This window comes from Emydura macquarii, unplaced genomic scaffold (genome assembly GCF_026122565.2).
Source record: "Emydura macquarii macquarii isolate MOO-44397 ecotype Brisbane River unplaced genomic scaffold, CSIRO-AGI_Emac_v2 contig_450, whole genome shotgun sequence".
Taxonomy (NCBI): domain Eukaryota; kingdom Metazoa; phylum Chordata; order Testudines; family Chelidae; genus Emydura; species Emydura macquarii.
The window spans coordinates 902,753-924,397 of NW_027130587.1; the positions used below are offsets into that span (position 1 = coordinate 902,753).

The 21,645-nt window shown below is 55.5% G+C and overlaps 2 protein-coding genes across 3 annotated transcripts in view; both read left to right on the forward strand.

The window, feature by feature from the left end:
* The window catches only part of LOC137146407 (claudin-4-like), a 52,650-nt gene that overhangs the window by 29,081 nt on the left and 1,924 nt on the right, over positions 1–21,645 (forward strand). Inside the window, exon 1 of one of the 2 annotated variants that reach the window (XM_067537663.1) lies at positions 340–539. The exons of the other annotated variant lie outside the window; for it this stretch is intronic. The gene's annotated coding sequence lies outside the window, so the exon portion shown is untranslated. Of the gene's footprint in view, positions 1–339; positions 540–21,645 lie in introns of those variants that run through there. 2 annotated transcript variants of the gene reach the window in all.
* CLDN4 (claudin 4) lies at positions 13,704–14,627 on the forward strand. The gene has a single exon (XM_067537661.1). It carries the CDS (start codon positions 13,704–13,706, stop codon positions 14,331–14,333), a length of 630 nt encoding a protein of 209 aa, XP_067393762.1. The 3' UTR covers positions 14,334–14,627.

Genomic DNA, 21,645 nt, shown 5'->3' on the forward strand with positions numbered 1-21,645 from the left:
CAGCCACCCGCACCCCCCCACCGCCGGGCCAACACTCCCCACCGCTGGGCCAGCCCCCCGCAACCCCAACACCCAGCCAGCCCCCCGCATCTCCCCCGCATCCCCCCCACCGCCGGGCCAACACTCCCCACTGCCCGGCCAGCCCCCCGCACCCCCCCCACCGCCCGGCCAGCCCCCCGCGCCCCCCACCGCCGGGCCAGCACTCCCCACCGCCGGACTAGCCCCCCGCACCCCGCCGCCCGGCCAGCCCCCGCGCCCCCACCGCCCCGCGGGGGGCTCAGTCCGTGCCCGCCCCCGCTCACACGTGGGCTCCGCGGAGCCCCGGGGTCCGGGCCGGGCCGGGCCGGGCCGGGCGGATCTGCTCTGGGCAGCGCGGGGGGCCCCGCTGGCGCCCCTGCCCGGCCCGCTCCTCCCCGCCTCTCCGGCCGCCCAATCCGGGCCGCCGAGGCCGCTCCCCGCCCAGCCGCACCTGCAGCCGGAGCCCCCAGCCCGCAGCCACCGCCCGGAGCGCTCGGCCGCCAGCCGCGCACCCGCGCCCGGTGAGTGACCGGAGCGTGACCCGGCCCGGCCCTGCCCTGGGGCCCCCGCGCCGGCTGCTCGCTGGTGCTGCCCGGGACCGCGATGCACGGGGGGGGCTGTGACCGGGACCCCGGGACCCCAGACCCCGGCTGCTGCCCTGTCCCCGGTCCCTGGCGTGCTCCGCGCCACGGCCCTTGGCTCGCTCCTGTTTGGGGCTGGGTTGCTTAGCTGCGGGCTGGCCCCATGGCTCGGCGCTGCCCAGCCGTACTTAGCGGGCCCTGCCCCGTGGAGCCCCCCCCCCGCTGCCCGGGTCTGGACACCCACCCGTGGGCAGGCGGGCAGAGAAGGGCAAGATGCCCAAAGTTGGGTGTCTACACGGGGCACGGGCGTCTCTGCATCGCCCCGGAGTGAGCCTGGTCCGGACCCAGCGCCCTGGAAGACTCCCCTTGGCACGTGGGAATTGCCCGGGGCCTGTGTCTCCCTGCATCCCCCCTCGCCGGGGTCTGAGGCTGTGCCCGTTGCCATGGGAACCGAGGCTGGGGGTCGAGATCAGGCTGGGGGGGGGGGTAGCTGGGAAGGCAAACGTGTGCATGGCTGGGAAGCACCATTGATCCTTGGATGGAAAGCGTGGGCGTTAATTAATGTAGTATAATTATTAAGTGCAGAGAGAGGGAGGGCACCAAACCAGCGGAGGTAGAGTCAGTGAAAGCCTGAAGGGAAGGGAGGAGAATGAGGTCATAGAAGCAAAGGGCTGGATTCATAAAGGGATTTAGGCACGTAACTGCCACTTTAGGGACCAGTGTCCAAAATTCAGATCCACAGCCCACCTGTTCAGCTGCCCCTGTAGGCGTCCAGGTCCCCCTTAGTGCAGCCCCTCACATCTCTGCCAGGGGCCGGGCACCAGGCCCCCTGGGTCCTGCTGTCACCAAGCCACTCGGCCCCTAGATTCTCAAGCCAGGGGTTCCCTTGCCTATCACGTCTGCCGGGCCTGATCCAGTCGGGCTGCTGAGGCCTGCCTGCCAGGCCCCATGTGAAACAGCCAAGGATGAGGTGTCTGGGCCCCTTACACCCGAGCGCCCTGTGGTTAGAGCATTCACACGGGGCATGGGAAAGCCCAGTGCAAGTTCCCACTCTGGATGCGGTGCAGGGGCTTGAACTCAGGGCTCCCCACTCCGCGCACGGAGCTGTCGAGTCCCATGAAACAGCTCCAGCCGGACAGCTTGAGACTGAACTCCCTGAGCCTGGCGGTTCTGGTACTCCCTGGGGAGACAGGGGAGCTGCTCCCAGCCAGGCTGAGTGGGGATTTGAACTTGGGTCTCCCATATCCTGGGTAAGTACTGTAACCCGGGGCTGGGGAGGGGGGAACACTGCTGCCTCCTTAGTTTGGCCAGGAAAAATGCTGACCTGGTTCAGGCGCCAGACTCCAGGAGAGGGCTCCCAGCTGCCTGACGCCTTCTGAGGGACAGAGTCTTCCCTGTTTCCTGCGGGCTCTCTGAGGCCAAAGCACTGGGACAAACAGTCTCGTCTCAGTCTGAGTAGAATCTGCTCCCGACTTCATGTGGCAACCGAGGCTCAGGAGTCATGAATCCTGGTGTCCGTGAGCTGCAGGGCCGGGTCGTCTCCGTGACTCTCAGCCCACGGAAGCTGCCCCGTGACAAGGCTGGAGCAAGGGCTGGGCTCCTGTCACTGTGGTGTAAGGGGCAGGGAAAGACACCTGGGTAATACCCCCATAGCTGGGAGCCCCTGATGCACTGCTGCCAGAGTGGTCTCCCCCTAACTATAGATCCCTCGGCCTGATCTCGATCCCACGCAAAACAATGGATTGGCTGATCCGGGACTTGGTCCACAGAGAATTAAAGGAGGGTAATATAATTCATGTCACTCAGCGCAGGTTTATGGAAACTAGATCGCGTCACACTAATTGGATATCTTCTCCTGCTGAGATTACAACTTCGGTTGATAAAGGGGGTAGTGTTGACGTAATATACTTAGACTTCTGTAAGGCATTTGACATGGCACTGCATGGCATGGTGAGTGTTACATTCGAATGTAAAATGAACATGGCACACACGAAACGCATTAAAAGCCGGCTGACTGTTAGGCTGAAAAATGTAACTGTAAGTGGGGAATTGTCACTGAGCGGGTGTGTTTCTAGTGGCGTTCCGCAGGGCTTGGTTCTTGGCCCTGGGCTATTTGACAGTTTTATTAATGACCTGGAGGAGAACATAAAGTCATCATTGATCGTTTGCAGATGACACAACGGGGGGAATGGTCAGTAGTGAAGAAGTCACTGATACAGGGAGATCCGGATTGGTTGGTAGCATTATCCATGGAGAGACCAAGTATTTAGGCCATACCTACAGGAGCGGTGGGGGGTGGGGAGGAACACTCTATCTTGAAGCAGAGACACCGAAAACCATGTGGGGGTCGTGGTGGATCATCTGCTGAACAGGAGCTCCCGGTGTAACACTGTGGCCAAAAGGGCTGATGTGCCCTTGGATGCATGAAGAGGGGAACCTTGATTCGGAATTGAGAGGTGGTTTTACCCCTGTACCTGGCAGTGATGCAGCCGCTGTGGGAATCCTGTGTCCACTTCCGTCGCCCGCAATTCCAGCAGGATGTTGATACACAGGAAAGGGTTCAAAGAACAGCCACAAGAATGACTGAAGGGTTGGAAAACAAGCTCTGGGCTGGGGCTGTAAACACCTCCTGGCTGACTTTGTTTTAGGAGCTGGGCTGCTAGATCCTGTCCTGTCCAGGACATACAGACGCGCTATTGTTGAGTATCTCATGAGGTCCCTTCCGCCAAAGCAGACAAATCAGCTCTCAGCATCAAAGGCAGCTCTGTCTTGGCCAGGAGAGCAGGCGGGATAGGATGCAGAGAGGCCCTAGGTGAGCGACACACTGCTTGGAAGTCTGCCATCTCACACTAGGGTGTGTGTGTGAACCAGCGCCCTTCCTCTGAGCCCTGCCACTTGTGCTGTTAATAGCAGGTGGCCAGTGCCTGCTTCCCCAGCGGGCCCCTTGAGCTGCCTCTGTAGGGGAAGTTATGCTGTACATAGAGGGGCTGTGAGAAGGAAACTTTCCCTGCTGCTCTGACCTCTCTCCTAGGATCCCTGCACATGGGCCACATGCAAAGCAAGGGGGGCCTCTGACTGCTAGATACCGAAGGTTAGTACCGGGGCTGTAGTGGTATGAGAACACTCCAGGCCAGGGGGCCGATGTGGCTGGACCACGTCATGCCAGTGGCCTCTCCACTACTGAGAGACCAAGAAAGCGCACATCTCTAGCACACACTGGTGACATGGTTTAACTAGCCAGTTCCGTCTGCTACGTTTCCCATTGTTCTTTGGATCTGTGTCCCTTAGCTAAAGTACAAGCTGGAGAATTGATATAAATCCGTGCAGCTTATTAGCTTTAAAAGCTATGATGGCTAATAAGAAATGAGAGAAAGCAGAATACAGACGGTTGGATGATAATGTTCACGCTGTCAAACTGGAGCTCCACATGAGTGGTTACAATTAGCAAGAGATGAGAAATCAGTTAAATGTATTTAAGGTCTGATCACAGCCTTGTTACAAAGGTAACATTTGTCCTCGTTCTGTATTAGCCTGGGGCAAGTGATTGTGGCACCAGCATGGAATTATGGATTGAATTGAAATACAGCTCTTTAAATTGCTTCCCATCAAGATTATATCCCAGTGGAATTATGGAACTGCTCCAGTCAGTTCCACCGACCAATTCTACAGCAGGATTTAGAATTTCAGACCAGTACACGCACAAGACTGTGATACGTTAAACCCAAACTGTAATATGCACCGAATAATTTTGAAGCTGTTCTAATTTCTCTGGAATTTCAGCAGCGCAGCAGGTTCTTGTGCCACTTTATCCAAAGGTTCAAATAGTGGTCAAATCATATTTTTTTTTAATTGATTTTTGTCATTTTTCTTGTTTGTTTCTTTATAAAAAGATGAATTACTCACAGAAATGGTGGGGAAATCTTTAGATTACAAGCCAATTCAAAGTGTCTTCCTCTTTTTGTCTAATTATCTTGAAATCTGTGTAATTTCTAGGTTGACCTCTTTGAAATGCTCAGGATTTGACCAAGTAACTTTTGCTGTAAGGAAGCCCAATTTTCTCTTACATCGTTATTAGGCATAGTTAGAGTAATGAGTTTCTCTTGTCCTAGCATTCTCAACTGAGTTAATGAATCAGCATGACTTGTAAATAGCTAAGACTAAACTTGCTAGTGAAATACAAGTGCACAGACACTTGAGTCATTCAGGGGTTTTTCTGAAGGTACATACTTTCGGAGAAGTATTTAGCCTGACATGACCAACTCATCACGGGGATAAAAGTTGTTCTGCTACTTATCAGTTGAAACTGGCAGGAAGGTGGGTTCTCCAGCTGAGCTCCACTGTCGCAATGACTAGTTCACGAGACAGATAAGCGTTCAGTCCAGTGAGTCACTCAAGGTGTTAGCATAGCCGGATTCTTATTCTTTTTCTAGATTGTGCAGCCGTCTTCCCAGATAGGACTTTAAAAGACAGGGGTTAAAGAGACTTGTGGCGTTGCAACACCTAACCCCTTGGCGTCCTGCTGCCTGGTGGCATTCCCAGCCCTGATTTAAGTTTCCCTACAGTGCATGGGAGAGTTCGGTATTTAGGACAGGGTTCTCAGAAGCCAGCACGCTGAATGGGGAGTGCCTAAACTAACCACTAGGAAATGCTGCGGAGAGGGGCAGGGCTTAGCATCCAGATTCGTAAAGGGACTTAGGCCCCTAACTCTGATTGATCCTGGCCTCTTGGCGCCTGATTGTCAGGCCAGAGGTAGCTGCCAGTTTTGTATTAGGATCTCAGCCTGGCAGTCCCTCCTTTGCTTGATTTTGAGCAAGGATGTGAATGCAGGTCTCCCAGGTGAGGGCCCCACTGCCAGGCTATTGGCTGTTCTGGGACGGGTCTCTCTCCAGCTCACCTGCTTCAGCTGTTCCACACCAATATTCTTTGGGCCGGATAAAGTGTGAGATTGAGTCCATAGCCCCGTGGTTTGCGCATTTGCCTGGGATGTAGGAGAGTGAGGTTCAAGTCCCTGCTCCACATCAGGGCGAATAGGGATTGAAACAGGCCTCTGACATCCCAGAGAATTGCCCAATCACTGGGTTACTGGCTGTCCTGGGAGCGCACACACATGCGAGCCTGAAGAACACCCAGCGTGCCTGCCTCTGCCTGTTTTGTGCAGGGCCTGATCCTGTGGCTTGGCCTGAGAATGAACGCCTGGCGGATCAGGTCCTGCTGTGGAGACAGGTGGGGAACAGCTCAGCTGAGAAGCCAGTGGGTGCTTCTGCATGAGCGAGGGATCTGAGCAGCTTGTTAGCTGTGGGGTGGCATTGGGATTTAGGCATCTTTGCTCATGCCTGTTAGCAGAAACTGCAGTGCCTGTGGGTGAGGCAGTAGCACAGTGGGGGTTTGAGAATGCCAGTGGCATCTAAATGTGGGAGTGAGCCCCTAATGGGGACGTTAGTATCTTTGTAAATCTAGCCCAGAGTTAAGGAGGTGCCCATTAGTGACAAGCGGCTAGTTGTTGCCCAGCAGGGGGCACACTTGCTGGCCCGGCAATGACAGCCCCGTTAACAGTCTCTCTTCTCCAGATGTTTCAACGTCAGGGAGTGACGGATTGAACAAAACGTTGTTTTGATTCATGCTTCTGGGGAAAGTTTGAAATGTCCAACCAGAATATGGGTTGTGTCCTCTCTCCTCGTTCTCCTTTATGGCTTCTGGCAACTTTGTCACTGGATAATTCCCGTTTCTTTGTGTGAAATATCTTGTTCCACATCAGTTTGTGTAGTACGTGTTGGGCCATACTCTGAATACCCGCTGGCTCGGCTCCAGTTAGTAACCTGCCTCCGCAAGTTACCTTCCGTGGGCCCCTCTGCGGTGAGGTTCTTTGGCCAACTCTTCATGACTCCAGCCTACTTCCGCAAGTTACCTTCCGTGAGCCCCTCTGTGGTGAGGTTCTTTGGCCAACTCTTCATGACTCCAACCTACTTCCTCAAGTTACCTTCCGTGAGCCCCTCTGCGGTGAGGTTCTTTGGCCAACTCTTCATGACTCCAACCTACTTCTGCAAGTTACCTTCCGTGGGCCCCTCTGTGGTGAGGTCCTTTGGCCAACTCTTCATGACTCCAACCTACTTCCTCAAGTTACCTTCCGTGGGCCCCTCTGTGGTGAGGTCCTTTGGCCAGCTCTGTTCAAATCCAAGCGCTTTCCATCAGCACTCTGCTGCCTACAGAAACGTCCATTTTGAAGTCAGAACAGTCTTTTTGGGAAGTCTCCTCACATTCCTGGATGGCTCTGTCCTGCAGCAATGTAAAGTCATTTGATTCGTTTGCTTGGTAATCAACAACAGGAGAGATCAATTCATGAAATAACACAAAACAACTGTACCAGTCCTTGATTATTCCCTGAACCTTGGTGGTAAGGTTCGGAGGAGCATCGTAGACAAAGGCTCTCTGTACAGCTGATCAGGACATGTGGCCCGTCACCATTTTGGTTGGTGCACTGTTGGCGTCAGCATGCTGCTGGTCTGCAGCCACTCCTTTAATGCAAAGCAAACACCTTGTTAGCTGTAGCTTCGTTAAACATTAGTTCTCTTTCTTGTAGGTGGCCGGCCTGTGCACCAGAGTCTGCGCACGCCCTTTCTTCAGGGCACCGTTTATGGGATGCACTGACAGGTCACCTCCCCATAAAGCATCTCTGCACAGATCCAACAACTACCTTTACCTGGGCCCAGAAGCTTCCTTGCTGGACCCTCCCTGCTCCTGGGCATTCTTCTCCTGTCCTTGTAGGCCATCTGCTGGGGTGAGGGAGCCCCCGAAGCCACCCTTCTTCCTATAGCTCCCCTTCTCGGTCTAAGCCCTTCAGCTTATATAAGAGCCAGGGCAAGATCCACACGGCACCTAATATTTGGTGTCCTGCCGCCTAGCGGAATTCACAGCCAGGAGTTAGGTACCAGGCCCATGTCCACAAAGGGATGGAGGAGTTGCAATACTCAGCATTTCAGCACCTAGAAGATCACAGGAACAAAACGCTGTGATCCACTGTCCAGGTTGGGCGTCTCGGCTCCCTGTACAGCGCACGGGGAGTGAGAGGCCCCTCCGAATGCCATTCACAAAAGCCAGCACGGGGCGGGGAGCTGCCAGTGTTGGCCAATGGGAGATGGTGATGAGATGGATGTTTCCTAAGCCTCACCCCTCCTGCGGAGTTAGGCACCTAAATCCAGATCGCAGGCAGGCGTCTATCTCTGCTTGTGATCCACAGCCGGGAACCCCTCGGCTTGGGCCAGACAGCTTAGGGTCTAAGGGCACGTCTATCCCGCAGTAAAAATCCCGCGGCACTGAGTCGCCGAGCCCAGGCCAGCTGACTTGGGGTCACAAGGGTCGGGCTGCAGGGCTAAAGCTTGTAGTGTAGGTGTTCAGGCTCCGAAACTCTCCCCCTCGCAGGGTTTCAGAACCTGGTCTCCAGCCCGAACCCAAACGTCTGCACTGCTATTTTATAGCCCCGCAGCACTAGCCGTGCGAGCCCATCAGCTGGCCCGGGCCGGCCGCGGCTGTGTGCGGGGCTTTCATTGCAGTGTAGATACGCTCTCGGCCATGTCTTGTAAGAATTAGTTAGGCCCTGCCCTGCTCCACAGGAAGGAGCTGGAGGAGGCGCTGCCCGTCTTATAACATTTAGCCAGTGGTTACAGTGCTCACCTGCGACCTGGGAGACCCAGGTTCAAGTTCCTGCTTTGCCTGAGAGGAAGAAAGGATTTGAGCAGGGGTCTCCCATCTCCCAGAAGAGGGCTCTAACCATGGGGCTGTGGGATACCCTGCTGGTGAAGCTGCTTCTGTTTGGATAAATCATTGAAACATCTGTGGAGCAGGGGGACTGGGCCTGGGCCGAGGCCTCCCATCTCCCGGGTAGGCTGCATAACCACCAGGCTACGGGCTCGGTCTCTCACTGGCCCTATGGCTGTTTAAGTATTTCTCCAAAGTGGAACCACTTCAACAGAAGAGATTGAGGGACCCCCTGGCCCCATCATAACAGCGCATAGGTCAGAGATTAGAGCACTCTTTGGATGGGGGAGACCCTTGTTCAAATCCTGTCTCCCTCTAGCACGGGAGGGAGGGGGGAGTATTGTACCTGGGTCTCCCACATCCCAGGCAAGGGCTCGCCCCACTGGGCTAAAAGTGATAAGGTGGCATCAGTAACCCCTCCTCCTCCGGCCAGAGTCTGCGTGGGACCTGAGTGGGTCGCAGCCCCTGAGCATGCCTGCAGGACGAGCTCCCTGCATGCCAGGGGTGGAGGAGTGCTTTGTGGATTGCACATGGGCAGGGGAAAGGCATCCAGACAGGGCACGTCCCGTGCCAGAGGCAGAAAGGTGGCGCTTAGGGAACCAGACCCCACGGGGTAGGCAGCAGCCAGGCAGGAGCATGGTGGATCACAGTGGAGTCTAAGTTTGGGATTTAGGCATTTGAGGATCTGGGTCTGGGGCGTTCAGCTCCTCAAGGGGTTAGGCAGCTGCTTAGGGAGGGTTTTGAGGATGTGAAAATTGGGTTTAGGCACTCAGGGGCGGTTGGGCACCTAGGCGCTGTTATACCCTTTGCTGGCGTATCAGATCCACAGCTCGACCTGCTGCCGCTCTGTCACACTCTGTAAAGCACTTACAATAGAAGGGGAGGTAAAAGAGGAAGTTGCTTCACAACCTTACAAGTGTGTGTGTCAGCCCAAGAAACTAGCTGTTACTCAACCTACATCTCTCGGTGTGACAGAAACAGCGCCTGCCCTTTGACAGGTGTAAAGGCTCAGGTCTGAGTTATGCCAAGGATTCTGGTGTGTGTGGCTAGCATCGTTACAGCATCATTGTTAGTAACAAGCTCCATAACTTTTGTCTCATCCCCTATGCCCCAAAATCATAACTCCGTTTATAAAGTACTGTGTAGATGGCAGCTGACTCCAGTGAAGATCCAGCATATTTTTGCCACTGGGGAGGTTGCTGAATTGCTGACTCAATGCTGCAGTAACGGAGCTCCGTTTGGAACAGAACAACAACTCAATTTCTTCTCTGTTGTTAGCAGCGAGACTTAGTATTGCACGTTATTGGAAAAATGTGACTTCTCCTCCTGTGGCATTGGGGTAAAGGAACAGATGACAGTCCTTAAAAGCTTTCACACCGAGTACGTAGACAAGAGAAGCACCGAAAAGAAGATCGGTCTTTAGAAATTGGCACACCCTTGTTAGTGTACTCGGAGGAAGAAGGCTCTGTAGCCAGCACGTCAGAATCCTGAGCGAGGTTCTTTAAATATTAACCTGCTCCCGAATAAGGAAGAACTAATGGACGATGGAGCCTGGAAACGTTTTATTGTAATTCTGCCTTTTTAAAAGGTTAAAAGAAAATCACGACCCAGGCCCCCCAAAATCATGAGGTTTTTTTTAAAAACTGTGTTTCTGGTCTGTCTTCTGATCTTTGCACTGCCCTGCATTGGCCACGTGTAGAGTGTTGGCAGCTCTCCCGCATGTACAGGGAGGAAGATGCTTTTGGTCCCTGCTGCGTGAGCTCGCACGAGGGGACCCAGCAGGGATCAGGGCCCCATTGTGGTAGGCACTGCAGAAACACACACAGCCTGTCCCTGCCCCAAAGAGCTAATGCTCAGCGCCGATTCGACGCCCTGGGAAAGAGGTGCCTGTTTCCCCCACAGTTGCCCTTGAGACTCCCGCCCTGGCATACAATAGCGAGTTTGCCAGTGTAATAGGAGCTGGAACTAGGGCTCACCAAACTGCTCTCGTGTAGAGTGCATCCAATACATGGGAACAAGATTTACATCTGCTGCTCGGGGCAGGCTTCAGCTGAGCGCGGGACAGGCTCTGTAGCTCATCACTAGCAAAGCCCTGAGGCCTTCCGTCCCCCAGAAGCACTAATGTTACATCTTCATGAATGAGCCTGTTGTCAGGAAAGGTAAGTGCTGACCACGGGCCCAGCCTCCCCTTTCCAGACAGACAGGCAGAGTCTCGCACACACGGCTGTCTTTATCAAACGCACTCGACGGTAAAGTGCCCCTGTTCTTAACGGACAGCTCCCCTCGCCCAGTACAAATGCTAACGGTGCAACAGCAGAACAAGTATCAAATTCACTTCTAAGTGCAGTGTTTTACACTCATCCAACCATTTCTCCAGGTTTCTTTGTGCAGTTTTCTGACTGCGATACGGGACATCCACAGGGTTTGAACCTAAGACTTTCACTCCCGACCCTGAGCCTCTTCCGTTCAGTTACAGCAGCGAGTGAGGGAAGAAAAAAGCGTGTTATCATCACGTATGTGAGAGCCAGCTCACGCAGGGAAACAGCGCTCGCTTTGTCAGTGGGGTACACAAGTGTGTGCGAGATGTTATTGGAATAAGGCTTCCTGCTCTTGGCTCTGGGTGCCACTGTGGTCTCCTGGCTACGGAGAGTAGCCGCCTGCTTGGAGCTCGTCTGGGGGCTCGTGGCTAGAACGCTAGCTGCAGCAGCTCTGTAACACAGCACTAGGCTGGTTTGACGCGCACGGCCTTCTCTCGTGTTATTTTGCCAAGCAGGCAGCACACAGCACAGTCCACCGTAGCGCTGCCTGTGTCTGGTCAGCCCCTAGCTGTCTGCTTGAGCTGAAGAACCAGCTCTCCTACCGGGGAAGCGGCTGGATCCCTGCACTTCTTTGCGTTGTCTAGTCACGAGAGGCGGACGCAGAGCCACGTGGTGTGAAGGTGGGTTACGGGAACTCCTGCGCTGACACTCACCTTCTGAGTGGCAACACGAGCGTGACTTGGTCTGTTGTGTCAGAAGCCCGGCTCCCGTTGCGCGCTGTGCCGGAGGTGTCCCTCTCTCCGGTACCTTGCCTTCCCAAGACGGCAGTGCGGTGCGTGCTATGGGCGTGAGGCGTCCAGCGATCGGGAGTGAGGGCGCGGCTGCTAGAACGCGGGGTCGCTGGCCTTGTGCTGTAGGGACGGTTCCGCTAGGCTACCAAAGGGGCCTGGTCCCTTGCTCTGCTTACAAGAGATCCCTGTGATAGATCCCCTGCCCCGCACAGCGGAGTCCCTGGGTGCATGTCAGTCGGGTGCACACCAGCAGTGAGGTGAGGGGCGTCGGGAGGACTGCGGCTGTGTGGGATCGGGGTGGAGGCGATGTAGCGGTTGGGCTCCTCTTTGGCTGTCTGGACCGGTCTCCAGGATGGCACACTGCCTTCGCCGTGGCCTCGTGGGGGAAGCTGGCATGCGCAGTCTGTTCCTTGGGCTCTCGTCTCCCCGCCGGCGTCCTCGCAAGGTTTCTCTGCCGTGGTTCCTGCTGCACCTGTGGTCCCCATCGCTCGCCAGGCTGACTTCAGGAAGCCTGGGGCATGGTACCAAGCTCCCCTCTTGTCCGTCCCTTCCCAGCCAGCCTGACGGCGAGCTGCGGCCGGGGCAGGCTCTGATTTCTGGATCAGATTCTTGTCACAAGTGGCCGTGGGTCGTGTGGCCAGGCTGGTGTCACACTGCTCCCAGCCCTGCTCGTTTTCTCTCCAGACCTGGGCAGCGGTGGTACCTGCCTAGGGAGCACAGTGACAGGTGTGACAGAAAGGCCTGGGCAGACGGAGGGGTTTGGGCAGCCTGGGCAGACGGAGGGGTGGATAGCGAGATTGAAGGGAGAGAGATCCCCTTTTTCCTGTGTCTTCTGTCCCCGCAAGTCCTCTGTGCCCTCTCCAGTGCCAGCCGGTGGCTCTGCCGGGCTGTGAAGCTGGGGCCCAGCCGTCTCTGATGCAGGGCAGCGTCAGATCCTACTTGCATCCCAGCACACGCAAAGGCTGTGAGTCTGCAGTAACTAGCACGGCTCCCAGTGAGCGCCCACCGTGACGTGGGCCCTGGGCTGTGGGGTGGAGGACAGGTCTGCCCTGGGCTCTCCAACGCCCCTCCTGGGACAGGCCCATGGTTGAGTCCAACACCAGGGTTCCCAGACTGGTGTACCGGTCCCACTGCCAGTGTCAGCTGTGCGCAGAGCTCAGGGGGTGCTACAGCCCAGTTATCAGCCCCAGCTGCCCCCCCTGTCCAGCCGTTCCTCCCCCAGCCCCTCCCTGGGCAGGAGCGGCCGGTGGCTGTGGGCTGAGTCAGCATTCAGGATGGCTCAGCAGGCCAGGGCGGCTGGTGGCTGCCTGCGGCTGCGGGACACTCCTGTGCTGGGGAGGAGGGTGAGGAAGGGCTGGTGTGTGATGACAGCCCACAGAAGCTTTTGTGTGGCCTGCTCGTTCCCAGGGATCTGCCCCAGCCCCGAGCGCAGCCGTCTCTCCTTCCTCTATGGCAAGCCTGCAGCAGCCAGCAGCTCAGACCGGTTTGGGGCTCTCGGTGATGGGTGGGGCCAGGCACGCTGGGGACACCACATCCCTGAGGCCTGATTCACACCCGGATGCTGTCAACAAGCAGCCTCGGTACAAACAAGGGCAGCTTGTGATGGGCCAGCCTTGGGCTGGGGTCGGGCGGGGCAGCGGGGCACGCTGGGCTGTGCTGAACGGGGGCTGCCCAGCGGGGAGGGGCCCAGAAGGTACCTAGTGACACCTGCCGAGCGTCCAACCCTGTAACAGCAGTGAGCCCCGGGAGCGCTGTTCTACAGCGGGGAAACTGAGGCACAGAAGGGTCACGTGACTTGGCCAAAGTTACTCAGTGGGCCTGTGGCAGAGCTGGGAACAGAGCCCAGACTCCTGCTCCAGCCCTTAGACCCGCTCTACAAGCGTCCTCCCCTCTGCTCGCCCCTCCCACTCCCTGCGGGGCTCTGTCCAGATGGGACTTTAGCAAAGCTGGGGGAAAAACCGGATTTAGGACAAATGGTGGGAGTTGTGAGGCAGGCCCTGGGAGCAGCCTCCATGGCAGGCAGCGAGAGTTTGGTCCCTGCTCCTGGAGCAGCAGGAATGCTGCCCGGTGAGTGGAGGGAAGTACCACTGCCTGGTGAGAATGCAGAGCCCAGGAATCCTGGGGAACTGGTTTTACCCATTCTGTCTGTGCGAACTGGATGGAGCAAGGGGGATGAAACTCCACCCACTGCAAAGGCGTATAACTTCTCCAAATGGTCCAACAGCTCAGTCTTGCACCTCAGCTTCCAGGGGCACACACGAGTCGGCTCCACTTGGGCGTGGGAGAGGCAGAGAGCAGGAGCGATGGCATCCATGGGGCTGCAGGTGCTGGGCATTGCCCTCTCTGTCATTGGCTGGCTGGGCACCATCCTCTGCTGTGCACTGCCCATGTGGAGGGTGACGGCCTTCATCGGGAACAACATCGTGGTGGCCCAGATCATCTGGGAGGGGCTGTGGATGAGCTGCGTGGTGCAGAGCACGGGCCAGATGCAATGCAAGGTCTACGACTCCATGCTGGCGCTGCCCCAGGACCTGCAGGCCGCTCGCGCCCTGGTGGTCATTGCCATCGTGCTGGCCGTGCTGGGCCTGTTCCTGGCCGTCATCGGAGGGAAATGCACCAACTGCGTGGAGGACGCTTCGGCCAAAGCCAAGGTGATGATCGTCTCTGGATCCATCTTCGTCATCGCGGGCATCATGATCCTCATCCCGGTCTCCTGGTCGGCCAACAACATCATCCGGGATTTCTACAACCCCCTGGTCACCGAAGCGCAGAAGCGAGAGCTGGGCGCCTCCCTCTACATCGGCTGGGCCGCGTCCGCGCTGCTGCTCATCGGAGGCGCCCTGCTCTGCTGCAGCTGCCCTCCCCGGAACGAGAAGCACTACTCTGCCAAGTACTCGGCCGCTCGCTCCGTGCCGGCCAGCAACTACGTCTAGGAACTGCCCATCTGGGCCTCCCCCACCCTCTGCGACCACCCCCTCCCGCCCCAGCACGACAATCAAGAAGCCTCCATCCTGTCCAGATCCAGCCCTCTGCTCTGCTGATACTTTGTGCCTCTGCCGGAGCCCAGCTCCCCTCGGCATCGCTGGACCTGACGGCTGGACACGGACAGCCCCTGGCAAGGAGGTTCCCTACAGAGAAGCCTGTGGCCTTTCCGTGGGCACTGGGCAGGGGCCTTGCTGGGATTGCTGCTCTGCCAGGCCTCCAGCGCAGGGCTGGCTGCTCAGACACGCCCCCAGTGCATCCCTTGCTGGCAGGGGCAGCTGGCGAGCGCTGGGCGGCGCAGCCCCGGTGTCAGGAATCTGCCACTGCAGCTTGTTTGTGGCAGACCCAGAGAGCTGCCGGAGCGAGCTGTTCCCAAGGTCACCTGCGGGAAGCCAGCCAGTGCTTGCCACGCCTGGCCGGCAGGGCCCTGCTGGGCATGCCCACAAAGTGCTGCTAGCCATGGCGTGGGGTGGGCAGCCGGCCCCACCTTTGCCCACCCGAGGAGAGGGGGGAGTGAGGGGAGGGGGCACTGTGTGTGTGTGTGTGTTACGGGGGGACGGGCTAGTGACAGAGTTTGCAGGGGCTTCTCTGTTTCTCTTGAGATTTCAGCTGGTTCTTTAATCCGAGTTAAGACAGAGAATAGATAGAAACAGTCCCCGTCTCCTCTGGCTGCGCCAGGCTTCAGGGGGGCAGAGAGATGAAGCTGGAGCAGGGCAGGTTCTCCTCGGAAGCAGAAAGCCCGGCCTCAGCAGGGCAAGGGGAAGCTGCAGCGGGGCTCAGGGGCTGCCACTCCTCTCCGGGGCCTCGGGGCTCCTTCCAGAGCCAGAGCTTGGGTCCCCAGCAGGTGCTGGCGTTTCTGCAGGGCCCTCGCACAGGGGTGAAAGACAGAGCTTTCAGTCCTGTGCCCCTGAGACCTCCTTGCTAGAGTGAAACTGCGACAGGACAGGGCCCCCTGTGTGTCCGCGCGTTTGTCACTGTCTCGGTCTGGGTGTGCGTCACGGTGTCTCTGGGGCTGAGTTTCTGTCTGTGTCTCTGTCTCTGGGCGTGTCTCTGACACAGCATCTCTGAGTTTCTGTGTGTGTCTGTCACAGGGTTTCTGCCTTTCAGTACGTGTCTGTCTCACTCTAGGCGTCTGTCCTGGTGGCTGTGGCCAGGTCTACACTAGAAACGTCTGCTGGGAGAGCAGGGTCACGTGGGGAGGGGATTTATTTTGTATGCCGTTTTTGAACTGCAGTTCTACCAGCGAGAAAGTTCTTTGCTGGTGTAGCTTATTTCTCGCAGGGAGCCGGGATAAGCTACAGCGGCAGAGGCACTCTTGCTGGCATAAGCTGCATCTCTCCAGGAGGTTTGGCGAGACAGCTATCCTGGCCAGCCCCGCTAGTGGACACAAGCCTCTGTCATGCTCCTAGCATCTAGCAGAGGACAGTGTTTGGTTCAGACAGGCCCTTCCAGGCTCCTGCGGGGCTGCGCAGCTCTGCTGGGAACTCCCAGGATGTTTGTGTTTCCTGCCAGCCCACCCCTGCCTGTGTTTCTCTTTCCACCCGTTCTCAGGCCTGTATTTGTTTTGCTGCAGCTGCGAGTTCTTTGTCAGCATGGCACCGGCGGGGAGGGGCGGCTGCAGTGCTGGGGACTGGGTGACAGTCGCCCAGCTGGGGAAACCGGTTTGGGTGGTGGGAGGTGAGCCAGGCAGGTGGAGCAAGAGCAGAAAGGCCGGGTGCTGCCTCTGGTGGCGCCCAAGTCCCGCTCTGGCTGAGTCGGGAGCAGAGGAGCTGCACCCTGACCACTGCAAACAGGAACAGCCTGAGCTGCCTACAGCTCCCATGTGCTGCCATTGCAGCCGGGAGCCACCCCAGGCCCTGGGCACATCCTGCTGCCATCTCCCAGCTCTAGAGACCAGCCTGAGCCGCCCCAGGAGCGGAGCAGTTCTGGGGCCGGGCAAACAGGGACTCTGGGGTGCCAGGAGAGTGCCGGGAACGGGACTGTGCCCCAGCATGGCAGGGGAGCCCCCTTCCTTCCTCACCACCCGGACCTGGGCGGCTTTTCCGTCGTCTTCCTGCCCATTTGTAATGTCAATAAACTCCAGTGTGATTTTCTACTTTACTCTGCAGCCCTGCCGTGCTGTGTCTCGTCTGACCCCTTCCAGCGCGGGCGGGGCTGGGACCGGGACCAGCCGGCTAAGGGCACTGCAGGCGGCTGGGGGGGGAGAGGTTGGGGCAGTGGGGGGATGCAGGGTACACACACTTGTCTTGAGCTACCCAACCCCCGGCCCGTGCTCCCCACACATCCCACCTCCCGGCCTGTGCTCTGCACTCACCCCACCTCCTCCCCTCCACACCCCACTGCTTCCCGGCCTGCGCTCACCCCACATTCCCCCTCCAGAGCCGCTCCAGCCCCCCGCCTCTGCTCTGCGCTCACCCCATGTCCCCGCCCCCAGCCTGCTCTCAGCATACCTCCCATATCTCCCCTCCAGAACCCCCCCGGCCAGCTTTCCTCATACACTGCACCTCCCCCACAGAGCCCCCTCATCCCATGTCCCCCCCCCCACACCATCTCCCTCCACCAAAACCCCTCCCTCCCTGACCCCGGTCTGCGTTCCCCACACCCGCTCCTGGCCCCCGCCGGAACCCTCCCTGGCCTGCGCTCCCCACACATCCTGCCCCCCCCAGTGGCGGGGCCCGACCTTCCTCGATTGGAAGGGTTTAGCAGGGCTCAGGTGGATTCTCCACCACTGGCGGTTTTGACCCGAGAACGGGATGTTTTCCTCAAAGCTCTGCTCTGGGGCTGTCTGGGGGCCCGGGCATGTCTCCAGCCTGTGACCGGAGCTCAGCCTGCACGATCCCTCGCGGCAGCCTGGGGCGCTGAGGCAGTAGGAGCTGGTGGGGAATGGAAGAATCAGCCCCGTGGCAGGCTGCTCCGGGGACACGCTGCTGGCTGGGGGGTCCAGCGAGGCGGTGCTGCCCACGTAGCGCACTCAGGGCTCACTGGCCCCTGGAACATGATGGTTTCCTGGTCCCAGTCACCTGGCAGGGGTCAAGGCGACAGAGCTTATATCCCGGTCACCTGCTTATCAGTTATACCTCAGATAATACGGCCACTAATTAGTCCACCTTTTAATTGTTTCATTTCCCATGATGTAGCTTTATTACAGAGGTCTGCAGATTTGCCAGCCCCCCCGAGCTCCAGAATAACAAAGCCAGGCCCCCAAATCATGGGATTTTTAAAACCGCTATATCCTCTGTACCTGCTGGACTTGGAGGTCCAGTTTCCCAGCTTTGCTCTGCTACCAGCAGGGCCAGATAATCGCTGAGAATCTCCCATAATACCAGGACTCCAGGATGTGGTGCTGAAATAGCAGCACCGACCGTCACAAGCCTCGCCATGAAATCACAAGAGACGGCGACGCTCCTGCCTCTGTAACGTGTTCCTGGGGCTCGCTGGCAGCCCGTCTCTAGTGAAGAGACGGCGCCTTTCCAGACTGGCGTCCTGGCCTGGATCACGGTACGCTTGACACTGCCGAATGACTTGTCTAGTGGTTTGCTGGCCCCTCACGTTCCCACCGGGACATACTGTAGATCTCCAGCGCTTATGCACCTGCTGCAGGAAGCAGGGAGAAGGGTTTCACCCTCTCTGGTTTGTCTGTAATCCCACTTGCTGCAGCTGTCTCCTCCACTTCTTTCCCAAGTTCCCTTCCAGCCCGAGCGAGGCAAGTTCATAGATGAATATATTTCAAAGGGACCACTCTGATCCTCCAGCCAGGCCCCCTGTGTAACAGGCCAGAGAACTTCCCAGAAATAATTCCCAGGTGAGATCCTTGAGGAAAAACATCCAGTCTTGATTTTAAAAGTGTCAGAGATGGAGAATCCGCCACAACCCTTGGTTACTTTTACAATTACATTACAATTACTCTCACTGTTCCTAGATGTATACATTGACATTTAGCCATATTAAAATGCATATTGTTTGCTTGTGCCCAGCTTACTAAATGATCCAGATCGCTCTGACACAGTGACCTGTCCTCTTTATTATTTACCACACCATCACTGTGTCATCGGCAGACTTTATCCATGATGATTTTGTTTTCTTCAAGGTCATTAATAAAAATGTTACGTAGCCTAGGGCCAAGAAAGATCCCTGCAGGACCTCACTAGAAACACACCCGTTCGATGATGATTCCCCTTTTACAATTACAGTTTTGTATCTTTCTAGTTTTTTAACTTACTGAAATCCAAGTATATTCTATTAACATTATTGCCGTCATCAACTAAACTTGTAATCTCATAAAAAAGGCTATCTAGTTAGGGTGCAGGATCTATTTTCCATAAACGCATGTTGATTGGCATTAATTATATTACCTGCTTTTAATTCTTCATTAATAAAGTCCTATATCAGCTGCTCCATTATCTTACCTGTGATCAATGTAAGCCTAACAGGTCTATAACTACACAGGTCATCCTGTTTACCCTTTTTAAACATTAGTAAAACGTTAGCTTTCTTTCAGTCTTCTGGAATTTAACCAGTGTTCCAAGACTTATTGAAAAGCAACATTAATGGTCCAGTGAGCTCCTCAGCCAGCTCTTTTAAAACTCTTGGATGCAAAGTTATCTGGACCTGTTGATTTTAAAATGTCCAACTTTCGTGGCTTCTGTTTAAAATCCTCCTGACATACTAGTGGAATTGAAAGAGTGATATCATGTGATATGACTACATCATCAGTTTCTTCCCAAATACAGAACAGAAATATGTATTGAACATATCTGCCTTTTCCACATAATTATTGATAATTCTACCATTTCCATCTAGGAATTGACCAGTCCCATTGTCAGGAGGGTTTTTTTTGTTCCTAATATCCTTACAAAACTCCTTCCTTTGTTCTAAACACTAGCATCAGTTGTTCCATCCTGACCCGAAGTGATGAGGGCATGACACACTCACACTAGCTCTGGGAAGAGATGGCCCCAGCCATCTGTCATGGGTCAGGATGATGAAGAGCTGATACTTGTCACATGTCAGTCTCCAGTGACTCTATAGGCTCCTGATACAAAGGAGGGGTTCTGATGTGTTCCCCTGATCAGCAGGACCTTTGGAAGGTCAGGAGGATGGGACGTAGGGAAGAGGAAGAAGGCAGAGCGAAATGGAGGAGAGCAGAGAAGTGAGACTAAAACCAAAGAGAAAGGAACAAGTGACTGATAAATAGCATGTCATTTCTTTGGAGCAGTAACCGGGTGTGTCCACCCTGCAGAGCTTTATGACACTACTTCGTGATCCACAGCTGTGTCTGGAAATCAAACACGATCACGGATTCACATGCTGTCGCTTTTCATTTCATTCCTTACTGAGAACCACACAGAATCAGCCCCTCACTCCATATGCACCAGCACCTGCTGAGTGTTCTTTTACCATCCCCGCAAAATGACTTGCCGGAGTTTCTGTGGGTAATGACACCTTCCACTCTGACATACGACATGGCGTGGGGGTGGGTGGGCGCAACTGAAGGTTCCCCCCCCCCAGCCTAATGGGGGGAGCCACTGAATCCAGGTCCCAACTGAGTTTGGGGTGGGGACAACCACTAATGAAAAGCAGGGGCGGGAGTGAAGGTCACAGAATCAAAAGCAGGGGACCACAGCAGGACAGGGACGGGCTACAGCTGGACAGGCACAGCTACCAAAAGATCTTTGCTGGGACTGGTTCAAACGCTGCAGGAAGCTCTAAACACGGCACTGGGGGAGTATGCCAGAACCCGGAATTGCTCTCAGAACAGTCAGGGATTATGTACACCTGATGCCTAGCGCCAAGGCCACCTAACGCCCTCCGATATAAAACCATGTTTTCAGTGGCTTATAACTTTATCAGACTTCAAATATTTGGTCTAACTTAGCAGCTGGTCCAATAAAAGATATTTCTTCAGTCATCCGGTCTCTCTCCTGTCCTGGGACCAACGCAGCTACAATACTGCAAGAATTAGAGCTGTCCGTGCAACCTGAATTTGTCCCCTTGTGTGTAAGTCGTATGATACAGTCTTTAATGACATGATTACAGACTAGTTTTTCCACAGGACCCCTGCCTCATTCACTGCACAGGACGGGGAGTGCTCTAGGGCTGAATCAGAGGGGTGCAGTGAAGGGGTCTCTTGTCTGTAGGGCCCCTGTTTCATTTGCTGGAAGGTGTGCAGTGCATGGGGCAGGGGACTGCAGGAAGGGAAAGGATGGTCTCCAGTTAAGGCAGTTGAATGTCACCTAGCCCTGTCACAGCGTTCCTGTCAGATGCTTGGCAGGTCACTTAAACCAGCATGTTCACGGTCGGTCATTCATGGTTTGTTCTTGGTTTTCTGGGTGCCCAATGGGAGACACTGGGGTTTGAGTTGCCGAAGTGCTGAGCACCCATGGCTGCAGCTGAATTTGCTGGGAGCTGTGCTCGGAAGATGTCATAACTGCCCGTTGTGACAGAAAGTGCTATACATACCAAGTGTGAAATAATACTCAGGTGCCAGGCATCTCAAATTGGACACCCAAATTAATTAATACTTTTGTTTTTAATCTCTCTGTGCTTCAGTTCCCCAAGTGTGAAATGAGAATAATAACCTCCCTACCTCCCACAGGTGTGGTGAAGCACTCAGGTCCTGTAGTGAAAAGCACCATAGAAAAGTCCGTTAGGAAATGAGTAATTCTGCTTCCGGGCAGGTTTTGCATAGTGTGCAGTAAATGAGGCGCTGGGCCACACTTTAAATGCTGAGGATGCAAAGATATTGAACACCTCCTCATTCCCAAACACAGGCCATCCTGAGCACTGAACGAGCCAGAGATGTGGAAAGATTAGTATGTGATCATGTAATTAAAGAATGCATCATAATGTACAAGAGGGCTGAATTACAGTTGCACAGGTAACCTTAATTCTGGCGTTTCATAACTTCTGAGTGCTTGACTGGGCAACCTTAATAATGTTCCTTTATTTCAGTTTGTTGTATGGAAAAAACCAACCAACCAAAAAACCCACAAACAAACAGAAATTCCATTTTGTGGAACTGTCCTGACCCCTCAAACTAGCACAGCCCTCTGCCGTTTGAGCTAATGGACTAGCTTGTTATCCTCTCTGATGTGGACCGGCCACTGACTAGAGGATGTGCAACAATCATTTTGCCAGTGGGTTACACAGCTATTTCCTAGACACCAGTGGAACACAGTGAGCCAGGATTCGTGGATTCTGCTCTCGGCTCTGGTCTGGGAGGGGAGTGTTGTCTAGTGGTCAGAGAGAGTAATAACCAAGCCC

Coding starts and splice junctions, on each gene's coding strand:
- CLDN4 (XM_067537661.1), top strand. CDS start 13,704: ATGGCATCCATGGGGCTGCAGGTGCTGGGCATTGCCCTCTCTGTCATT.